Genomic DNA, 24971 nt, shown 5'->3' with positions numbered 1-24971 from the left:
TGTGCCTATTACTGATCCAGTCATGGGCGCATCTATCTCGTCCATTAAGAGGCACTTTCATCTCATCTCATTTCACCCTTTGAATATCTTTCTTCAGAAATTTTCTTGGCCCAGTCTTTACGCTTCAACTTTTGTGTCTTGTTAAGTGGTTGTTTGATTTCAGCCTTCCTTACCTCGACCATGTCTCTTAGCATTGAACACATTGTACTTCTCAGCACCCCAGGGAGGTTGCAGTTCTAGAATATGACAGCACTAAAGGATAATTGGTTCCTGGTTGCTTTTGATTCTTCACAAATCTTTGGCAGCTAATGTGCGTCTTTTTTTTCTCAATATGTTTTTTGTGACTTTGTTGACTATTTGTAACAAAACTTTTGATAGTTCTGTGATCTCACCCCAATATCTTAGCAATATCAAGTGCTACATCCCTCTGTAAGACTTGCAACAATTTTTGACTTTTCAGTCAGTTAAATCTCTTTTTTGGCCCATTTTGCCCGAGGAAAACAAACTGCCTAAAAATTATGCACACCTTTACAAAGGACGTTAATATCCTTAAGCCTCACCCTCCCTCATTACACAAATACACATCACCTGATCTACTTCATCCAACAAGCATTCAAGTTTTTATAGCTTGGAGTTTGAAAATCTGCAAAAACTGATATTTGCAAAATACTCACTTGCCTAATAATTGTGCAAACAGGGTATTGTGGTTTTGTAAGAAATGGATCCATAAGATGACCACGTACATAAAGCTATAGGGAATCCTGTATTAAACTATTAAGTACCTGTTTATATTGTGTGATATAATATTTGATGAAATATAACTGATAAGAAACATATTTAATCTATCTTACCTTTTTTATTTTCCCAGATTCAAGGTGCAATTATTGTTGCCTCCCTTTTTCAAGTTTTCTTGGGTTTTTCTGGACTAATTGGACTTATATTGAGATTTATTGGACCTCTGTCTATCACACCAACCATTACACTCATTGGTCTGTCTTTATTTGATGAGGCAGGAAAGAAATGCGGCAGCCACTGGGGGATAGCTATAATGTAAGTTCAGCAGTAATAATAATAATATTAGATGTAAGCAGATCCATTTAATGCAGATTTAGATGGTAAATGAATCTTATAATAGTGTTTATAGGAGTCGTTCTGTTCAGTGTCAGACTGAGGTGCCAAGGGCCCAACAGTAGCATTGTCTCTGGGGGCACACTAATCAGCTATATGCAAATATTATTTCACAAATAAATGCCGCTGTCAGAGACTGACAGCATTATTTAACAGATTATCAGCCATGAATGGAGCACTTCTCCACCTGCAGCTGATAGAGGTAGATGATGGCTGAATAACACAGCCATCATCTGCTTGGCTTGTGAACCCGCATCAAAGTCAGGGAGTTTATAATAATATGTTTTTAACTTCTTAGGTTTGAGTTTACTTCCTGCAAAAAATCATTGGCGTGGACTTGTATTCAAAGCAACACATTGATTTTACTCATATACGTTACTATTCTCAAAAACTGTATATATGTATATACATGTATACATACAGTACAGACCAAAAGTTTGGACACACCTTCTTATTTAAAGATTTTTCTGTATTTTCATGATTTTGAAAATTGTACATTCACACTGAAGGCATCAAAACTATGAATTAACACATGTGGAATTATATACTTAACAAAAAAGTGTGAAACAACTGAAAATGTCTTATATTCTAGGTTCTTCAAAGTAGCCAACTTTTGCTTTGATGACTGCTTTGCACACTCTTGGCATTCTCTTGATGAGCTTCAAGAGGTAGTCACCGGAAATGGTTTTCACTTCACAGGTGTGCCCTGTCAGGTTTAATAAGTGGGATTTCTTGCCTTATAAATGGGGTTGGGACCATCAGTTGTGTTGTGCAGAAGTCAGGTGGATACACAGCTGATAGTCCTACTGAATAGACTGTTAAAATGTGTATTATAGAAAGAAAAAAGCAGCTAAGTAAAGAAAAATGAGTGGTCATCATTACTTTAAGAAATGAAGGTCAGTCAGTGCGAAAAATTGGGCAAACTTTGAAAGTGTCCCCAAGTGCAGTTGCAAAAAAACATCAAGTGCTACAAAGAAACTGGCTCACATGAGGACCGCCCCAGAAAAAAAAGACCAAGAGTCACCTCTGCTTCTGAGGATAAGTTTATCCGAGTCACCAGCCTCCGAAATCACAGGTTAACAGCAGCTCAGATTAGAGACCAGGTCAATGCCACACAGAATTCTAGCAGCAGACACATCTCTTCAACAACTGTTAAGAGGAGACTTTGTGCAGCAGGTCTTCATGGTAAAATAGCTGCTAGGAAACCACTGCTAAGGACAGGCAACAAGGAGAAGAGACTTGTTTGGGCTAAAGAACGCAAGGAATGGACATTAGACCAGTGGAAATCTGTGCTTTGGTCTGATGAGTCCAAATTTGAGATCTTTGGTTCCAACCACCGTGTCTTTGTGCGACGCAGAAAAGGTGAATGGATGGACTCTACATGCCTGGTTCCCACCATGAAGCATGGAGGAGGAGGTGTGATGGTGTGGGGGTGCTTTTCTGGTGACACTGTTGGGGATTTATTCAAAATTGAAGGCATACTGAACCAGCATGGCTACCACAGCATCTTGCAGCGGCATGCTATTCCATACGGTTTGCATTTAGTTGGACCATCATTTATTTTTCAACAGGACAATGACCCCAAACACACCTCCAGGCTGTGTAAGGGCTATTTGACCAAGAAGGAGAGTGATGGGGTGCTACGCCAGATGACCTGGCCTCCACAGTCACCAGACCTGAACCCAATCGAGATGGTTTGGGGTGAGCTGGACTGCAGAGTGAAGGCAAAAGGGCCAACAAGTGCTAAGCATCTCTGGGAACTCCTTCAAGATTGTTGGAAGACCATTTCCGGTGACTACCTCTTGAAGCTCATCAAGAGAATGCCAAGAGTGTGCAAAGCAGTAAGCAAAGCAAAAGGTGGCTACTTTGAAGAACCTAGAATATAAGACATATTTTCAGTTATTTCACACTTTTTTGTTAAGTATATAATTCCACATGTGTTAATTCATAGTTTTGATGCCTTCAGTGTGAATGTACAATTTTCATAGTCATGAAAATACAGAAAAATCTTTAAATGAAAAGGTGTGTCCAAACTTTTGGTCTGTACTGTATATATGTGTGTGTGTATGTATATATATATATATATAATGTATGTGTGTATATATATATATATATATATATATATGTATGTATGTGTATATATATATATATATATATATATATATATATATATATATATATGTGTGTATATATATATGTATGTATATATATATATGTATATATGTATGTATGTATGTACACATATAGTGTGTGTACCGTATATGCCATTTTCTGGAGTTATAATAGACTAGAGGTGGGCGCTGCAACATGATTGCACTGCTGCAGAGATTACTGTAGAAAGTGAAAGAGTTACTATATACTACTGGAAAGAGATGCATAAGTGAACTAATGCCTAAGAAATATAATCAGTGATCATATCAAGCTAAAGCTTCCCAAACATTACAGCGACGCATTTCAGTAGCAGACACTAAAAAAAGAAAGAGAAGCTCCAGGATAGATGAGCCGTCACCCCATACTACAAATGCTGGAATCTCAAGGAAGCAACATAGTTGTGATAAAATCATGAACAGCCATAATAATAAGAGGTAGTTAAAGAGGCCACGTTAAGACACATTACTCATACAAGAATACATGATGTAAAGCACATTGTATAGTTAAATTCTATGGCAATAGTGCAGAGTTGTTCTCTTCTTCCTCCTCCATTTGTTATTGTAATGTTGGCATTTACAATTTATTAACACATGAATGATAAACATTACTATCTATTTCAAGATATATGAAAAGAATGTATTGTGTTATAAATATATGGGAAAAGAACTAACGCAACCTTGGTTTGGAGAAACTTTTATTAAATATTATGTAATTACTGCATGAGCTATTCCCTCATAAATTATAGCAATTAAATACATCTTATTAAACAATTCTGGAAATTTAATTACTGGAACCACAAATTTGCATATTACAATGGGTCATTTCCTAGCAAGAGAACAATTTTTGATCCTTAAAGACATTACCTGTTCTAAGATTAGGGGATATATGTCTTACTGTTAAAGACCACACTACTGGCACTCCTACCAATTTCAAGTATTTGGATTGTGATCCTCCAAGTCTCAATACTGCAGATGGGATTGAATAGAAAAGCATGGTTGCTGCTTTTCCAATCAGGGTCTATGGGACTAAAGCAGGTAGACGAGTACAGTACTTGTCTATCTCTGTCAGTCAGATAGACATAAATGAAGCAACAGTAGTCAAGCATGACCATGCCGCCCTACTTAATCCCAAATACAGTGAGGAGGAACCCCCATTGTTGTGATTAGTTGGGGTCCCAGTGGTAGCATTCACAGTTGTCCGACATATATCACTTATTTGGTGGACAGTTGATGAATATTTTTTGTGAGAAAACTGCTTTTAATATACACACTTTATTATAATACTGGTGAAGCGCTGCTGGAAATCAGTGGCAGAAGGGCACGACAAGGAACAACAAGCAGTAGTAGAAGTACTTGGAGCTAGCAATAGCTTTAAGTAGGCCCAAGCAGGAAACAAGATGGCTTCCACAGGTTCAGAATCTGCCATCTTAGTAAAGGGTAATTGCAGAACACAACAACAGCCTCCTATGGTAAGGAGTTGAAATGCAGCACAATTATCAAAGTGAATAATTGCAGCCACTAGTGGTCAAACTGCAGAAGGATAACAGAATTCTGACACATTTAAAGGAAACCTGTCAGCTAGTTCATATTGCTTAAACCACGTGCATTATGAATTCAAGCCTAGTTAGGAAATCCAGCCGGGGATCATGGGCAAAGACGAGACTAGTCTGGTGTCTCCCGCAAATGGTTTTTCCCAGCTCCTTTCCAGGTGATTGACAGGTCTTTTGCTTGTCTCGTTTCATCCCAAGGTCCCTGGTTGTATTTTATAACTATATTTTAGAGAAAATTATATCTAGCTGTATTTGTGCAGCTAAGCTCTGATTCATGCTGCCTGTTGTTCAGGCAGCATGAATAAGTTGACAAGTTCCCTTTAAACTTCAATTCCAAGAAATGTAATTATTTGAAATAACTTGGAGATTTTAAGCCACACATGATGTTTGGATGCAGTTGTTTGTAGGCCATTGTCAAAAGTGGATAGTAAAGAGAGGAAGTGTATTGGAAAGAGTCTACTTTGTGTTGGCTATAGAAATTGCATCCAAATCACTCTTATGTTTGTGCTTTAGCCTTCTGACTACAAAACTAAATTATTTATCAGCAGTTTGTAGTCAAATATAATTGAATCGTCCTTGTCTAGGCATGAATAACAGTCGTCTAGAATCCACAATAATTTGATTTGCTTGTGGCTTCCTTGCTAAAGGTAACTAAAGCTGGTCACAGTGTTTCTACTTATGTGAGCTTATTAAACCATAAGTAATGAAACTGGATATGTTGTAGGGATTCACTCTCTCTGGTAGACGTAAGGCATTAGGCCTTAGGTAAAGTTCACACAGGAAATGCAGTTTTGGTCCAAATATATGCAGTTTTTATTGCTTTCCACAGGTTGCACTGCACCAAACTCATAGACATAAATTCCTAGCCTTGTCCAGGCACTAACTAAACAGAACAGACCCAGGCTACTCATACACAGCTCAGCTAGCTCCAGCTCGGTCAAACAAAACAGCTATTGTCCATAACAACCACTGATACTTGCGATTCTCTGGGCATGGACTGTGCAGACTCTTCTCAGAGAGGATTTCTGGCTTGTTTCTCTCTCCAACTTCAAGACACATCCACTCTGCTCAGCCTCCTCAGCAGACTGACTTAGGTGAACACCTAGCCTGTTTATATGCAGGGCCAACCAGGTGCAGTAATAAAGGCCTGCAGAGCTATTATCTAATCCTAGCCTACTTGGCATTGCTATAAAGTCTACTGACCGACAAGCTGGGGGTAATTTTGAATGGTTAATAAATGACAAGAACTCAAAGTAGATTGAGATACGTGCAACATTTGTACTTTTTACATTCTAGTAACAAATATTTAGTTAACTTCAGCTCTAAGTAATAAATCTTCTGTGTTGCTGTGTGAAATAACATAAAAATAACATAGTAACATAAAACAACAGCAGACTCCTTAATAAAGAAAAATATTGGTATATTATTTGTCCCCACTTCTATTATATGAAAAACACACCATAAGGTAGATGAAAATACAATCAAAAGCTAAAATCACAAGAACACGTAATCTGAGGAAGCTCAGTCCTAATACATTGCTATATCTCTACAAGCTATAAGAGGAAGGAAGGAGAGCAACACGTTTGATAAAAAGCAGACCTGAAATGTTTAAGCTTTAGCTACTATATGTTTTTGTATGGTCTAGATATTCTGATAGTCATCGCCTGTCAAATATATATTATTCTGGACTGCAATTCTCTGGAATTTTAAATCTAGACTTTAATTTTTAGCTTGAGCATAGTAATCCATTCAGTTACTACAATTCACCTGTATCCAAGATGATCATAATACTTTTACACCAATAATCTGGTAAATATAATCTGACCTATCTAGTTTAAAGGGTGATATTCATATATAAGGTATAAGTGCTATGTTATTGATGTAACATACAGCACTACCTGTTGTCTGTGTAAAAGCAGGCATAAAAATGCTGGTTTTAATTATCGCTATTCATTTTAAATCTCCCTTAGAAGGGATGTCCACTAATTAGATATAATTCAACTATGCTCAATCAAGATTGGTCATCAGTATCAGATTGATGGGAGTTGGACAATCACCTCTGTAAAAATATACAAACATCTTTTCAGTACATACAGTGGGTACGGAAAGTATTCAGACCACTTAAAATTTTTCACTTTGTTTCATTGCAGCCATTTGGTAAATTCTAAAAAGTTCATTTTTTTTCTCATTAAAGTACATTCTACACCCCATCTTGATTGAAAAAAAAAACAGATGTAGAAATTTTTGCAGATTTATTAAAAAGGAAAAACTGAAGTATCACATGGTCATAAGTATTCAGACCCTTTGCTCGGACATTCATATTCAAGTTACATGCTGTCCATTTCCTTGTGATCCTCCTTGAGATGGTTCTACCCCTTTATTGGAGTCCAGCTGTGTTTAATTAAACTGATAGGACTTGATTTGGAAAGGAACACACCTGTCTATATAAGACCTCACAGCTCACAGTGCATGTCAGACCAAATGAGAATCATAAGCTCAAAGGAACTGCCCAAGGAGCTCAAAGACAGAATTGTGGCAAGGCAATTGTGGCAAGGCACAGATCTGGCCAAGGTTACAAAAATAATTTCTCCAGTACTCAAGGTTCCTAAGAGCGCAGTGGCCTACATAATCCTTAAATGGAAGAAGTTTGGGACCACCAGAAGTCTTCCTAGACCTGGTAGTCCAGACAAACTGAGCAATCGTGGTAGAAGAGCCTTGGTGAGAGAGGTAAAGAAGAACCCCAAGATCACTGTGGCTGAGCTCCAGAGATGCAGTAGGGAGATGGGAGAAAGTTCCACAAAGTCAACTATCACTGCAGCCCTCCACCAGTTGGGCCTTTATGGCAGAGTGGCCCGACAGAAGCCTCTCATCAGTGCAAGACCTATGAAAACCCGCATAGTTTGCTCAAAAACACATGAAGTACTCCCAGACTGAGAAATAAGATTCTCTGGTCTGATGAGATGAAGATAGAACTTTTCAGTGATCATTCTAAGCAGTATGTGTGGAGAAAACCAGGCACTGTTCATCACCTGCCCAATACAATCCCAACAGTGAAACATGGTGGCAGCATCATGCTATGGGGGTGTTGTTAGCTGCAGGGACAGAATGACTGGTTGCAATTGAAGGAAACATGAATGCGGCCAAGTTCAGAGCTATCCTGGATGAAAACCTCTTCCAGAGTGCTCTGGACCTCAGACTTGGCCGAAGGCTCACCATCCAACAAGACAATGACCCCTTAGCACACAGCTAAAATAACAAAGGAGTGGCTTCAGAACAAATCAGAGTCCTGACCTAAATCCAATTGCGCATCTCTGGAGAGACCTGAAAATGGCTGTCCACCAATGTTCACCATCCAACCTGATGGAACTGGAGAGGATCTGCAAAGAAGAATGGCAGAGGATCCCCAAATCCAGGTGTGAAAAACTTGTTGCATCATTCCCAAGATGACTTATGGATGTACTAGCTCAAAAGGTGCTTATACTCAATACTGAGCAAGGGGTCTGAATCCTTATGACCATGTGATATTTCAGTTTTTCTTTTTTAATAAATTTGCACAAATTTCAACATTTCTATTTTTTTTCAGTCAAGATTGGGTGCAGAGTATACATTAATGAGAAAAAAATGAACTTTTTAGAATTTACCATATGGCTGCAATGAAACAAAGAGTGAAAAATTTAAAGGAGTCTGAATACTTTCCGTACTCATTGTACAGAACACAGTTTCAAGACAAGCTGTAGGCTTTGGGGGAGAGTCTATCAGTGGGTAGTGAGTTCCAGAGGGGACACATGGAAGCAATCTTGAAAATGTTTGTGTGAGAATAGAACAATAGAAGAGCAGATAAAAACGTCTTGTTAGGACAGGAGATTATGCGTGAATTAAGATCAGAGAAGTATCTCAGGTCAAGTTATGGACAACTCTGTAGGTCACGCTTAGTAATTTCAACTGAATTGACTAGTCAATAGGTAGTCATTGAAGGAACTGGCAGTGGTTAGAGCCATTAAGGGACAGGTAGATTAACTGTGATGTTGGAGTAGTCTAAGTGGGAGATGATGAGGGCATGTACTAGTTTCTGTTGATTCTAAGTGGAGGAAAAAGTGGATTTGAGAAATATTTTTGAATTGGAGGTAGAAGAAGTTGGTAAGGTTTGAAAATGCATTTTCAATGACAAAGTCAAAGATTACCTAGATGATGTTGACCTGTGATGGGGAGGTGAGTGAGATAGATAGGTTGTAGACAAGTTATGGTTGAAAAAATTCAATGTTTAGAACAAGGATGAGGTTCGGTGAGGTTGGAGTGAAGTGCACACGTGTTGAGGTGAGATTTGGACAATATGGTGGAAAACTTTCATTTGTAATGGTGGAGAAAAAGATAATGTGGTAGAGGACTGAGCCGTGTATTTAAAGCAAAAGACAGACAGCTCTTTCACTATCTGAGTGACAAGGCCAAGATGCAAGAAGATGTGTTGGATTACTTTTGACATCAGTCTGGATAAAGAAGAGTATAGCTACTGTAAGGTGGCTAATGGTCGTGTAGTCGATGGGAGGTATGTATCACAGAGATGGCTGGTCTCTGTGATGTAACCCATAGTCTTTTCTCTAGTGCACGTAAGCACTAAGAGGATCATTTGCTGCACCTGGGACTGTGTTATGGGTAGCTCTGAAGAGTTGGGCGGGTCCAGCTACCCACATACCTCACCTCTCACATGGTCTGTGTGTTTGAAGGGAGAAGGCCTCCTGGGTGTGTTTTGTCTCCAGACCAAGCCAGGATACTGGACGTTACACCAGCCTGTGTGACCACAGCGCTGGCTATCCAGAGACTCTGCTAAAAGGACTATTTTCTTTGTTCTTGCCTGCACTAAAGGCTGTTTGTTTACATTTTTCATTTGAACGGTTTATGAAGCTAATAAACCGTTATGGTCACCTACAGTATCCTCACCCATCCCCTGTAGATTGTGAGCCCTCGCGGGCAGGGTCCTCGCACCTCCTGTACCAGTTGCCGACTTGTATTGTTCAAAATTTATTGTTATTGTTTGTACTATGTATATGTAGCACCCCGAGGGTTCGGTTGCTACAGGGGTATTGCATCTCACCCAGATGTGCGATATCTCACTTCCAGGTAAGGATGGAGTGTGGCTCAGGACCCTAACACCCACATGCACTACACCACATTTCCGGGGGACAGCTCGACGGTGCTCCCATTAGTTATGCAGGCACGAGTGAGCATGTCCCTGGCTGGAGTGGGGGGAGGGAACACCTAGAGAAGGGAACCCGGTAGTGTGTGCGTGGGGGAAGTAGATCCTGGGTGCACTCTGTACAGGAGTATAAAGGGAGGCACCATCTTGGAAAGGGAGTGAGTTGAGAGAGGAGAAGACAGGGAGCAGAGCTGCTTTATGGGCTCTGCTCCACAGGCAGGCCCTGTCAGGAGGCCTGAGTCTGGAGGAGGGAAGAAGGAGGAAGAGGAGCAGACTGGGCTCCAGGAAGGACAGAGGGGACCCCAGGGGTGTGGACTGGCTGGTAGCCACCACACGCCCGCCGCTACCTGAGTAGGGGGGTCAGGTCAAGAAGATGGGAACCGGATCCCAAATTAGTGGAGGAGAGAAACTACCCTTAACTAAGAACCGGAGGCTGCGACATTACATGTGGAGCAGCCCCTCGCCACACCCGCTAGAAAGGCACCACATAGGACCTGGGAAACGCAGGCCAACGTTTGCCCACCAAGAAGGTCCGAGGCAGCTGGACATAAGCGTGGTCACTAGTGGGTTTGAAGACCAGAAACAGGGGACATAAAGGGGGTCCTGCAAAGCACTCCAGAAAGACCTGGGAGTTAACCGAGCCCCTCACCTGGTGAGCACAGCGCGACGGAGGCGGCCACCTCTGCAGCGGTGGCCTGGAGCAGTAACCAAGTAACCGTGAGTAAAGACCCTGAACTGCACCACCAAGACTCCGAGTTGTCTTTGTTGCGCCCGTGTACCACCATCACCCCCATCATCTATCCCTGCTGCCCTGAGGCCATACCCCTCCCGTTGGGGGTTATACCACCACGCTGCACATCCTTATACACCTGGCCTCAGTGGACTGTTCTGCAGCGGCGGCTTCAAAGCCGCACTCAACGGGTGGCGTAGTCGATCAAGTTAACATCTACTGCCATAGACTGCCACTTAGTTTGACACCCTGGGCACGGACCGGGTCACCGCCACAAGGACTACTACCCCTATCCAGATCCGGCTCCGGGTTTCCCCTGAATATGGCCCAGGGGGCGCGTCATATATCCCTTTCACATGTAAAGCGCCATGGAATTAATGACGCTATAATAATAAAAATATGGTCATTTAAAGGAACATGCCTCCTGTTTGTCTATCATTGCACCTGAGTGAGTACAATCCTTACACTACCTGAATTACCACTGTATCAAAATTGCTGTTCATGTAGACATTAATTGGCATATGTCATTTATGAGCAACATAAATTGGCATAATGGTTAAAAATAACATGCAGTACACTATTTAGGCAACCATTGGATGAATAGGGCCCTATTAATATGTATGGCATATTTCCTGCCTCGTCACTCTCCACATTTCACATTCAATTCCTGCTTTTATAGTATTTTAAGGCAGAAATCCTTGAAAAGGATTTAAATACGTTTTTTAAATATTTGAAAAATGTTTTTTAATTATTTGAAAATCTAGACAAGATTACATTGAAAATAAAAGCTCATTATATTTATTTGTCTATTTATTTTTTTATTCCTTTTTGCAGAACTGTTGTCTTAATTATAATATTTTCACAATATTTGAGACAAACAGAGGTACCATTCATATCATGTAGTAAAGGAAAATGGAAAATCAGCAAGTATCCTGTTTTCAAGTTATTTCCAGTAAGTTATACATGAACACAGTTGAATTCCTTATATTTACACTGTGTATACAATTATTAGGCAATTTGTATTTTTGATGATTGTTTTGCTATTGAACAACTACAATGCTGTTGGTCAATCCAAAAGAGTAATTAACCTGAAACCTGAATATTTAAGAAAGGAAAAGTGAGGTTTTGTATTTCTTAGAATACGTGTCCATAATTATTGAGAATTACTAAATGGAAAATGTAAATGTTTCCATCCTCATTTGAATATTATTCTAAGCAGATGAAAATAAGCAAACAACTCAAAATGTACAAAAATAAATTTCTGACTTTTCAAAAACAAATATCAATGACCAATATAACCACCCTTCTTTTCAATAACAGTCATAATACTTTCATCCATGGAGTCTGGTAGTTTCTTAATCTGTTGACAATCAAGTTTTTTGGGCAGCACGAACCACAACATCTCAGACAGTGGCGTACCGCCAATAGCGGCAGGCCACGTGACTGCTATGGGGCCCTTGACCCGGGGGGGCACCAAAGCAGTCGCCTGCACCGTGTACCCCCGCACCCAGACCCGGCATTAGCACCCAGGCAAGTGCCGGGGCCCTGAGCAGGTGGGGGGCCCTCTTGCCGTCGGGCACCCCGGAGTGCTATGGGCCTCCCTGGGGCGTACATAGGAATCATAGGGCCCCATAGCAGAAATTCTAATTGGCCCCTCCCACCCCCAAAAAATGTAAAAAATTGTCGGGGTCACAGAAGAGCAGATCTCACAACTTTCCAGCCTTTACATAGTAATTTTCCTCCTGCCAACAAAAGTGTCTCCCAGACACCGTATGATAGCCTCCACATGCACAGTATAATGACCTTACTGTACCCCACCTCAACTCCAAAGGCAAAGTATAGTGACCCCAACACAGTATGATCCCCAACTGTGTTCCCCACACAGCTCTCCATGCAGTATAATGGGCCTATATACATTATAATGGCCCCCACACCTCTCCACACCCCACACAGTATAATGCACTCGCCATGGTCCTCCACACAGTATAATGCACTCACCGTGGCCCTCCACACAGTATAATGCACTTGCCATGGTCCTCCACACAGTATAATGCACTCGCCATGGTCCTCCACGTAGTATAAGACACTCGCCATGGTCCTCCACACAGTATAAGACACTCGCCATGATCCTCCACACAGTGTAAGATACTAGCCATGGTCCACTACACAGTATAAGACATTCGCCATGGTCCCCCACACAGTATAATGCACTCGCCATGCTCCTCCACACAGTATAATGCACTCGCCATGGTCCTTCACACAGTATAATGCACTCGCCATGGTCCTCCACATAGTATAAGACACTCACCATGGTCCTCCACACAGTATAATGCACTTCCCAAGGTCCTCCATGCAGTATAATGCACCCCCTTTGGTCCTTCACGCAGTACAATGTACTCATTATGGTCCTCCATACAGTATTATGCACTCCATATGGTCCTCCACAAAGTATAATGCACTCCCTATGGTCCTCCACACAGTATAATATACTCTCCATGGTCCTCCACACAGTATAATGCACTCCCCATGGTCCTGCACACAGTATAATGCAGCCTCCCATAGGGTAAAATGTGGCCCCCACCATAGGGTAAAATGCATCCCTAGTCCTCCAGTATTATCATTACTCACTGATTTAAAAATAAATAAATTAAATACACACTCACTGCTCTTCGTTCCTCACTGCTTCAGTCTCTGCAGCGCATCTCTCTCATCACCTCAGCAGCTGCCAGCTCCACTGTCTGACACAGCGTGGCACGTCATCATGCTGCTGCATCAGACGCAGAGGAGGAATGATGGGAGAGGGAGTGTCACATGATGCTCCCGCCTCCATCATTGATTTCAACCAGAAGCGGCTCCAGGTTTCCATGGGCCCCAGACGAAAGAGTCTCAGTGGGCCCCTTTAACAAGTACCACGATTCATGATGCAGAGAAATATACACTGCTCAAAAAAATAAAGGGAACACTTAAGCAACAGAATATAACTCCAAGTAAATCAAACTTCTATGAAATCGAACTGTCCACTTAGGAAGCAACACTGATTGACAGTCAATTTCACATGCTGTTGTGCAAATGGAATAGACAGTAGATGGAAATTATTGGCAATTATCAAGACACCCTCAATAAAGGAGTGGTTCTGCAGGTGGGGACCAAAGACCACATCTCAGTACCAATGCTTTCTGGCTGATGTTTTGGTCACTTTTGAATGTTGGTTGTGCTTTCGCACTCGTGGTAGCATGAGATGGACTCTACAACCCACAGAAGCTGCTCAGATAGTGCAGCTCATCCAGGATGGCACATCAATACGAGCTGTGGCAAGAAGGTTTGCTGTGTATGTCAGCGTAGTGTCCAGAGGCTGGAGGCGCTACCAGGAGACAGGCCAGTATACCAGGAGACGTGGAGGGGGCCGTAGGAGGGCAACAACCCAGCAGCAGGACCGCTACCTACGCCTTTGTGCAAGGAGGAGCAGGAGGAGCACTGTCACAGCCCTGCAAAATGACCTCCAGCAGGCCACAAATGTGCATGTGTCTGCACAAACGGTTAGAAACCGACTCCATGAGGGTGGTGTGAGGGCCCGAAGTCCACAGATGGGGGTTGTGCTCACAGCCCAACACCGTTTAGGACGCTTGCCATTTGCCACAGAACACCAGGATTGGCAAAGTCGCCACAGGCGCCCTGTGCTCTTCACAGATGAAAGCAGGTTCACACTGAGCACATGTGACAGACGTGACAGAGTCTGGAGATGCCATGGAGAGCATTCTGCTGCCTGCAACATCCTTCAGCATGACCGGTTTGGCAGTGGGTCAGTAATGGTGTGGGGTGGCATTTCTTTGGAGGGCCGCACAGCCCTCCATGTGCTCGTCAGAGGTAGCCTGACTGCCATTAGGTACCGAGATGAGATCCTCAGACCCCTTGTGAGACCATATGCTGGTGCGGTTGGCCCTGGGTTCCTCCTAATGCTGGACAATGCCAGACCTCATGTGGCTGGAGTGTGTCAGAAGTTCCTGCAAGATGAAGGCATTGAAGCTATGGACTGGCCCGCCCGTTCCACAGACCTGAATCCGACTGAGCACATCTGGGACATCATGTCTCGCTCCATCCCCCATCGTCAATTTGCACCATCAGACTGTCCAGGAGTTGGCGGATGCCTTAGTCAAGGTCTGGGAGGAGATCCCACAGGAGGCCATCCGCAACCTCATAAGGAGCATGCCCAGGCGTTGTAGGGAGGTCATACAGGCACGTGGAGGCCACACACAATACTGAGCCTCATTTTGACTTGTTTTAAGGACATTGATCCAACTTTGATGCAGTCTGTAGTGTGTTTTTCCACTTTAATTTTGGGGGTGACTCCAAATCCAGGCCTCCATTGGTTAATAAATTTGATTTCCTTTGATGATTTTTGTGTGATTTTGTTGTCAGCACATTCAACTTTGTACAGAACAAAGTATTCAATGAGAATATTTCATTCTTTCATATCTAGGATGTGTTATTTGAGTGTTCCCTTTATTTTTTTGAGCAGTATGTATGTATGTGTATATGTGTATATATATATATATATATATATATATATATATATATATATATATATATATATATATATATATATATATATATATATATATATATATATATATATATATTAGTACAATGCCAAAGATTTCACTGACTTTTACATTACATGAACGATATTTATGGTAAATTCTACAATAGCTCAAAAACCGGTGAATCTTTGCAGCGCACAGTGCAGACCGAACAGTATAGTCCTCTATACAGTATTATGAGCCCCATATAATGCTCCATACAGAATACTGGCCCCCATATAATGCTCTATACAGAATACTGGCTCCCATATAATGCTCCATACAGAATACTGGCCCCCATATAATGCTCTATACAGAATACTGGCCCCCATGTAATGCACCATAGAGAATACTGCCTGGCCCCCATATAATGCTCCGTGAAAGCTGGGTCCCATGTAATGCTCCATGAGGCTGGGCCCCATATAATGACCCATGCATGCTGGGCCCCATATAATGCCCCATGCTGGCTGGGCCCCATATAATGCCCCATGCTGGCTGGGCCCCATATAATGCCCCATGCTGGCTGGGCCCCATATAATACCCCATGCTGGCTGGGCCCCATATAATGTGCCATGCAGGCTGGGCCCCATTAATGCCCCATGCAGGCTGGGCCCCATTAATGCCCCATGCAGGTTGGGCCGCATATATTGCCCCATGCAGGCTGGGCCTCATATAATGCCCCATGCCGCTTGGGCCCCATATAATGCCCCATGCCTCCTGGGCCCCATATAATGCCCCATGCCCCATATAATGCCCCATGCAATGCCCCATGCCTCTATACATAAAAAAAATAAAATACTCACCTCACACCACCTGCTGCCACTACTCTGCTCTGGACTCCTCAGCATCACCGTCTTCCCGCTCTCTGCTGCACTGTGACTGCTCAGCAGAGGATGCGGTGGGAAGACCTCATCGCACCCTCTGACCTGAGACATTAGTCTGGAGACATGGAAGACACCGGAGCTGCGGAGGCACAGGGAGAAGAAAGTATTGTGCTGGCCGGATCACTGGAAAAGCATTGGGGGGGCGGTAGGCCTGGTGACTGCTAAGGGGCCTGTTAGTCGGGGCTCACGGGTGTAAAAGGGTGGGCCCCATAGCAGTCACCTGCACCGTGTACCCCCTGCACCCAGGCCGGGTGTTAGCACCCAGGCAAGTGCCGGGGCCCTGAGCAGGTGGGGGGGCCCACTCACCGTCTGGCACCACGGCGCGCTAGGGGCCCCCCCCGCTTGCTCAGGGCCCTGGCCAGCACGATACTTTCCTCTCCCTGTGCCTCTGCAACTCCCGTGTCTTCCATGTCTCCTGACTGTGATGTCTCAGGTCAGAGGGCGCGATGAGGTCTTTACACCCTCTGATGAGCAGTCACAGTGGATCAGAGATTGGGAAGACAGCAACGCTGAGGAGTCCAGAGTAGTGTTGAGCCACCCCCGTAGTGTTCGAGTTCGGTTCGTCGAACACCTTCGAACACCGTTAAAACCAATGGCAGGCAAACAAAAACACATAGAAACACATAGAAAACACCTTCAAAGGTGTCCAAAAGCTGACAAACTGCTCAGAAGACACAACTAACACATGGAAAAGTGACAAGTACATATAGTCATGCGAAAAGTAAAGAGGTGGAGGAGTAAAAGGAGGGGGAGACACAGATATAGGCATGTCATGCCCTTCTAAAATCCAAAAAGTGAGAAGCCGACACGTTCAGTCCGCTCCTGCCCGTGCCACCTCCGTGTCGCCGGGTTTGTGCCAGAGCAGCGGTGAACCCTGACGGCCAGCCCCCCTCTCCCAATACTGGTGCCTGTCCGCTGGTGGGTCGAGCGAGCCCCCCCCTGTGGTGGAGGCAGCTCTAAGCTTTTTAATTTAAATGGTCTCTCTAATTTGAATGAATACACTTTAAATCCATTTACAAGGATCTATTGGAGGGCAAGTCTCATGCCAGCAGCCGCGTAATTCCAGCTACAGTAGCGTCCACTAAAGCTGCTGCAGTTAAAAAGCTTTTATAAGGATCGAGCTCGGCTGTCCACCGCAAGGCATCCTACTGCCAGTCCCAGCCCCTATGCCTTGGGGTGCCTCCTCATGCTCTTCCCTGATTATCCCGTGGTCCCAAAGCATTTCCTCTGAAAAAATTAAGTGTCCAAACTACAGGTGGTGTAGCTTGCTTAACAGCCGGGATAATCCGCTGACTAGCAGACACTGCTACTAGGCACAAAGTATTTCCTGGGCTAGATGCAGTTAAAAATTTGTAATTAGATACTCTCGTTGGATGCTGAGAAAGCATTCCATAGAGTCTCCTGGCACGCCATATATGATTCTCTTAAAAAGCTTGGGGTAGGGGTCTAGGGGACCCTTTTATAGCCAAAATCACGGCCCTGTATCGCAATACGTCACCTAGGCTGAAGATAAATGGAACTGTAGCACCCTGAGGGCTCAGTTGCTACAGAGGTATTGCACCTCACCCAGAGGTGTGATATCTCACTCTCGGGTAAGGATGGAGTGTGGATCAGGACCCCGACACCTGCATGCATTACACCACATTGCCGTGGGGCAGGGCGACCAATATGCCCCTGAGATGGGCACGACAGTCACTGACCCTGGCTGGAGTGGGGGGAGGGAACACTGAGGAAGGGGAACCCTGTAGTGCAGGAGCAGGGAGGAAGCAGTTCCTGGGTGCATTGATAAGGGAGTATAAAATGTGGGCACCATATTAGTTCAGTGCAGAGAAGTCTGAGCAGAAGTGACAGGGAGCAGGGGCTATGCATGAGCTCTGCTCCGGAGGCGGGCCTAGTAACACAGGCCCAGGCCTGGAAGAGGGAGAAGGAAGGAAGAGGAGCGGAGAAGGCTCCAGGAACGAGGAACGAAGGGATCCCAGGGTTGCGGACGGGCGAGTCGCCACCGCACGTCCGAATCCACCTGCGTAGAGGGGTCAGGCCAAAGGGGGAGACCGGTCCCTGAAACTAGTGGAGGCGGGAAACGACCCTCAGCTAGAAACCGGAGGCTGTGACATTTTATGTGGCACAGCCCCTCGCTACACCCGCTAGGAAGGCACCACATAGGGTCAGGGAAACTGGTGCCAAATTTACCAAGAGGAGGCCCGAGGCAGCCGGACAGAAGCGTTGGTAAGAAAGGCCAGAGAAAGGACACACAAAGGGGGTCCTGTGAAGCGCTCCAAAGTTATCTGGGAGTTGTCTGAGCACCTCACCTGGTGAGCACAGTACGACGTGGGCAGCCGTTACCTGCAGACGTGGTCTGGATAATAAGAACTGTGAGTAAAGGCCCTGGACTGCATCACTGACTCCGTGTCGTTACTGCTGCTGCCCTGCACCATCACCCCCATCCTCCGCATACACTGCCCTGAGGCTATACTCCTCCCGTGGGGAGTTATGCTACGCTCTGCTGCACCCACAACACCAGCCTCAGCGGTCTGCCCTGCAGCGGCGGTTCACTCTGACCGCAATCCACGGGTGGCGTAGTCGGACATTTAAACATCAAAACCACATAAATAGTTACGCCACTGGTTTGACCACCCTGAGCCACGGAACCGGGTCGCCGCCACGAAGACTACAACCACCAGCATCCACCAAAAAGGGTCCGGCTCCGGGTGTCCCAAGGCCCAGGGGGTGCGTCAGAACATTTTCATCACCTTTCACAATCACCAATGGGACAAGGCAGGGATGTCCTCTGTCCCCTCTCTTATACATCCTAGTGATGGAGCACCTGCTCTCATCAATTCGCCATAACCCCAATATTAGGTGGATTGAGGTGGGAGGCACCGAGTACAAGTGCTCTCTATTTGCTGATGATGTCCTAGTATATATCACTCAATCACATATATCCATCCATGCTGTTATGGCTGAAATAGATCACTTTGTTACATGGTAAAATTTTAAAATCAATGCAGCGAAGTCTGAGGCCCTCGATGTCTCCCTCCCCAAATCCATATAGGATTCCAGCCAGTCCAACTTTCCCTTTGCCTGGCCCTCACAGGGTATCAAATACTTAGGAATTCCTATTCATGGAGACCTCTCCCATCTATGTTATCTTAATTTTGGGCCCTTTATTGAACAACTCCTTACAGACCACGGTTGGCAAGTTAGAACTGTAAGATTCACTACGTGAACCACTGGTGTTTTGTGGAAAAGCACATGTACACTGTGTTCCAAATTATTATGCAAAAAGTGTTTAGGAGTGATAAGGGAAGAATTTGTTTGTCAGTTAAACTCATTGATGGTGATGTGTGTCAGCGCTCTTTATGTCACTGTAAGCAATTGCAGACACCTGTGCTAATTAGTTTGGCAGGTGTGTCCAATGAAAGGCAAGACTACTTAAGAAGGCTGTCTCACATTATTCAGCAGCCTACATTTTCTGCCAAAATGGGAAAGAAAAAGGATGTGTCGGCTGCTGAGAAGCAACAAATTGTGGAGTGTTTAGGTCAAGGCATGAATACAATCATCATTGTGCGATGATCAGGATGAAGTGTCTTGGCAATCAAGAAGTATGTAGCTGATTCACAGTACACAAGTGTGCGTGCTGATAAGGGCAAATTGAGGACTCTTTCCTACAGGCAATTACGTCAGGTTAAAAGAGCAGCGGCAAAAAAGCCTTGTCATAGCAGCAGACAAGTTTTTGAAGCTGCTGGTGCCTCCAACGTCCCCCGAACAACAAGATGCAGGGTCCTTCAGAGGTTTGCAGCTGTGCATACGCCATCCTGTCGACCTCCTCTATCCACTTCACACAAGCAGAAACGGCTCCAGTAGGCCAAACATTACATGAAGACTGATTTCAAAACTGTTTTGTTCATGGATGAGTGCTGTGCAGCGCTCGATGGTCCAGATGGATGGAGTGGAGGATGGCTGGTTGATGGACACCCCACGCAAACACGGCTACAGCGCCAACAAGGAGGAGGTGGAGTAATGTTTTGGGCTGGAATCATGGGGAGAGAGATTGTCGGCCCCTTTAGGATCCCTGAAGGCGCTAAAGATGAACTCCATAATGTATGTGGATTTTCTCAAACAGCACTTCCTGAACCGTGTATTTCACAGCAAGATCATTTTTTTGCATGATAATGCACCATCTCATGCTGCACATAAAACATCTGCATCTCTGGCTGATATGGGCATAAAAGGGGACAATATTATGGTGTGACCCCCATGCTCCCCTGACCTCTACCCCATTCAGAATCCCTGGAGCATCATCAAAAGGAGTGTCTATGATGGCGGGAGGCAGTTCACATCTAAGCAACAGCTCTGGGAGGGTATTCTGTCCTCATGCAAAACAATTGAAGCAGAAACTATCCAAAACCTGACAATTTCAATGGACGAGCGAGTTCAGAAGCTCCTTTCGAACAAGGGGTCCTATGTGAAAATGTAACATCACCTAGAATAAAGTTTTGAGTTGAAAACTATTTGATTTCAGTTTCTAATAACCTGCTAATGCTTATAATTTCAAAAATGACCATTTTTTTGGTCTTTATTAAAATGAAAAGGTTGATCGAAAAGTTTGGGGGATCTAAGAGTGTGGCAACCCAGTAGTCATGATTACTTCGAATTCTGACAATATGAGGGTCATGTTGCAGGTAGTGCAGCAAGAAGGCACTCATGTGTCTTGCGCATCTCGGAGCCCCAAAATTATTTTCCGGGCTAGATGCAGCTAAAAATTATTATTAATTTGAAAGCTGGTGGAGCTTAGTATAGATGGCCTAATAGAATCAGTGCTACACACTGCTACAAAGCCCAAATTATTTTCCAGCCAAGATACAGATAAACATGATTAGTAATATGAAAGCTTAAAACGGTTGGTAGGGTGATTTTAACCAATCATCAAGCTTTTACTCTCCCCAGGATGACACAGGGGTAGAAAAGTCATTTCGGATCCATGATTTGTTCATCTTCATGAACGTGAGTCTGTCTACATTATCAGTGGAGAGCCGCATGCGCTTATCTGTCAGCACACCACCAGCAGCGCTGAACACACGTTAAGACAGAACGCTGGCTGCGGGGCATGACAAGATCTCCAAGGCGTAAGTGGCTAGCTCCGGCCATTTATCCAGATTGGAAGCCCAAAAAGAGCAAGGGTCCAGTGACACAGTCATGGCTTCAATGTTTACTTGGAGATACTCCTGTACCAACGTCTCTAGGCGTTGACTATGTGTCAGACTTCTTGTCTCCTGTGGCCTTGCAAAGGATGGGCTAAAAAAGTGGTGAAATGATTCCACAAAATTGATGTTACCAGCAGATACTGTGGTTCTCTTATGGTTTGAGTGCTGAACACTTGACGGTCCCACGGTTGGCAAGTTGGAACTGTGAGATTCACTACGTGCACCACTGGTGTTTTGTGGAAAAGCACATGTAAGATTCTGCAACAGACTCTGCTGATACTCCTTCATGCGTGCATCCCTTTCTATGGCAGGAATAATTTCTGCAAATTTACTTTTGTACCGGGGATCTAACTGTGTGGTAATCCAGTAGTCAGGATTATTTCTAATTCTCACAATTCGAGGGTCATGTTGCAGGTAGTGCAGCAAGAAGGCACTCATGTGTTGCGCATCCAGGAGCACCAAGTCCCTGTTGTGTTGGTGGCGAGGTAACAATCATGCTTCCTTCCTCTGCCCTCTCCCCCCAACCTCGCACAACAGAAATGTGATCAAGGTCTCCCTCATCTGATGAGTCTTCCATCAGTTCGTCCTCCACTTCTTCCTGGGCTCCTGCACCTTCCTCACTAGTTTGGCTGCTACCATGCGCCCTGGTAAAACCATCTCCCCCACCCTCACATGCCTGCCGCCTTGGTGCTGCCGACCGTCTGGACCTTGCAGATGTTAGCCCTTCCGCATACAACTCCTCCTCCTCTACTTCCTCCACCTCCTCTTGTGCCACCACCTGACTCCGAATTCTGTTTAACATGTGCTCCAGCATGTAAATCACCGGAATAGTCATGCTGATAATGGCATCGTCAGCACTAAACATCTTCGTCGCCATTTCAAAACTGTGCAGAAGGGTGCATAGGTCCCTGATCTGAGACCACTCCTCCAGCGTGATTTTCCCCACCTCTGGATCTCAATGGCCCAGGCTATACGTCAGAACGTATTGCACCAGGGCTTGTCGGTGCTGCCACAGTCACTGCAACATGTGCAGAGTTGAATTCCACCGGGTAGGCACATTGCATTTTAGCCGGTGAAGTGGCAGGCCCAACGACTTCTGTAGAGATGTAAGTCGCTGAGCTGCGGGATGCGAACGGCGGAAGTGAGCACACAGCGACCGTGCCCTCTGCAGAAGGCCATCTAGTCTGGGATAGTGGGCTAAAAATTGCTGGACAACCAGGTTCAACACGTGAGCCATACAAGGCACGTGTGTGACATTGCCCCGGCGAAGGGCCGCACCCAGGTTTGCAGCATTGTCGCACACGGCCTTCCCTGGTTTCAGGTCCAGTGGAGACAACCATTCATGAAATTGGTTCTCCAGAGCTGACCACAACTCCTCAGCTGTGTGACTCACATTTCCCAGACATTTCAAAGTAAAAACCGCCTGATGACGTTGAGCCCTACTGCCAGCATAGTAAGGAGGTGTGCAGGATCCCTTCTGTGCAGTTAGAAAGCTTGTGGCATGACCAGACAGGCTTTGGGTGCAGGTGGAAGACCGAGAGGAGGTTGAGGAGGCAGAAGCAGTGGAGGAACTTTGACATAAAGAGGATTGACGCACAACTCGTGGGGACGGCAAGACTTGGACAGCAGCCCCTTGTCCTGCTGTCACCATAGTTACCCAGTGCCCAGTCAGCGACATGTAATGCCCCTGTCCATGCCTACTCGTCCAAGTGTCTGTGGTGAAATGCAGCCTGTCACACACAGAGCTTCTCAAAGAAGCGGTGATGTTGTGTGCGACATGCTGGTGGAGCGCAGGCACACCTTTCTTTAAGAAGTAGTGCCGACTGGGCATCTGGTACTGGGGCACTGCGACGGACATAAGGTCTCGAAAATTCTCTGTGTCCACCAGGCGGAAAGGCAGCATTTCTGTAGCCAAGAGCTTGCAGATGGTGAAATTCAACCTCCTAGCTTTCTCATGGCTGGGAGGAAATGGTCTTTTACTTGTCCACATCTGAGGGACCGAGGGCTGGCTATTGTGCTTAGACGGGGTTGATAAGGGTGTCCCCGGCAAACTGCCGGTCTGTGAGGAAGATGCAGGCGGACATGTTAGGTTGCCTTGATCCAAAGGTGGTGCTATCGATGTCGGACAGCGCTCAACACCAGCTTGTGTTACCACCTTCAAAGAAAATGATGACCTGCCAATCACGCTGGCTGTTGCGGGTAAAGAGGTGGCAGGTCTGCGCCCCAAAACAGGTGTGACTGCTGTCCCCCCAGTCACAGAGGATGAAGAGGCCGCGGATGCACAAGATATGGTAGACGGTGGTTGGCCCGGCCGGCTAGGCCGCATTGTAGCACACTGAGCTTCCCACTGCAACTTATGCTTCATGTCCATGTGCCGGTTCATGCATGAAGTACTCAAACTATGTATTTTTTGACCTCTACTTAGCTTTTGCTGACAAATGTTACAGATAACACTAGTTGGGTTATCATTATCGATCTGAAAAAATGCCCAGGCTATGCAAGGCTTAGCACCCATGCGACCTGAAGTGCCACCACGACTTGTGGTGAGAGGCAGAGTTGTGTTTGAGGATGCCGTTGTTGACGTGCTTCCAGTACTACGTCTCTGTCCAGGAAGGCGCAACCTGACCTCGTCGTCACTAGCATCTTCCTCCACCTCCTCTGCTGACCTCATCTCTTGGCTGACTGTGGGTTGACAGTAAGTGAGATCTCCAACCTCATCATCATCACCCTGTGCGTTATCACACCCGTCGTCCTCAGAGCCAACCTGTTCCTGCCCTGACAAAAAACTAAAGTTGTCGCTCCAATCAGGTATTTGAGTCTCATCATCGTCTTCCTCATTGTCTCCACCAACAGGAGTTACAGTTTGGGAATGAGGGTCTACATTATGGTCAGAACCTTCTGCGTCTGGTCCTGGATCCGACTCATAAAGATTCTGGGCATCAGTGCAGATCATTTCCTCGTCTGGATTCACAGAAGTGCTGGAGTCGACCTCAGGTTCCCAGGCTATAGTATGAGTAAACAGCTCTGCAGACTCAACCATCTGTTCTACCTCATACTCAGATGGGCAGCTGGAGATTTGGGAGCTGTGAGGAAGCAAGTGCGATTGGGGTGACACCTTTGAGGACTGGAGTATTTGTGATGTTGAAGTTGATGTGGAGGAGAGCCCACTTAAAGGAGCACTTGATATCTGTTGAAGCACCTGCTGTTTTTGTGCCTCATCTGGAATTTGTAGCGATTGGCGTGGCCGTAAGAAAGGGATCTTATCACATTGTCCGCTAAAAGAAGTAGACATTTCAGTTTGGCTGGAAGATGGTCTTTCTTCTGCAGATGTTACTGTTGCTTTAACACCTACCCCACGGACACAACCTTTTTTCCCCTTCCCAACACGCCTATTCCCCTTTCCACCAGCAGCAGGCCTTTTTCCACTCATTTTGGTGGTTAACTAATTCACAACTCTGGAGTTGTTTGCACAAAAAAAACAATGGATGGGAACCGAGCAGAGCTGAGTGGCCAAACTGTGGTATTAGGCCAAAACTATTGGCTGGGTTAGATGCAGA

General features: G+C 45.0%; 1 protein-coding gene across 1 annotated transcript in view; it reads left to right on the top strand.

Moving 5' to 3' along the window:
* LOC141167233 (solute carrier family 23 member 1-like) overlaps nt 1–24971 on the top strand; it is a 526465-nt gene that overhangs the window by 66646 nt on the left and 434848 nt on the right. The window contains exons 4-5 of the mRNA XM_073654677.1: nt 869–1050; nt 11584–11701. Coding sequence (XP_073510778.1) covers nt 869–1050; nt 11584–11701 — 300 coding nt within the window. The remainder of the gene's footprint in view (nt 1–868; nt 1051–11583; nt 11702–24971) is intronic.

This window comes from Phyllobates terribilis, unplaced genomic scaffold (genome assembly GCF_046119375.1).
Source record: "Phyllobates terribilis strain yellow unplaced genomic scaffold, ASM4611937v1 Scaffold_11__3_contigs__length_659146591, whole genome shotgun sequence".
In the NCBI taxonomy this organism is placed as follows: domain Eukaryota; kingdom Metazoa; phylum Chordata; class Amphibia; order Anura; family Dendrobatidae; genus Phyllobates; species Phyllobates terribilis.
This window is presented reverse-complemented; position numbering and strand designations above follow the sequence as displayed.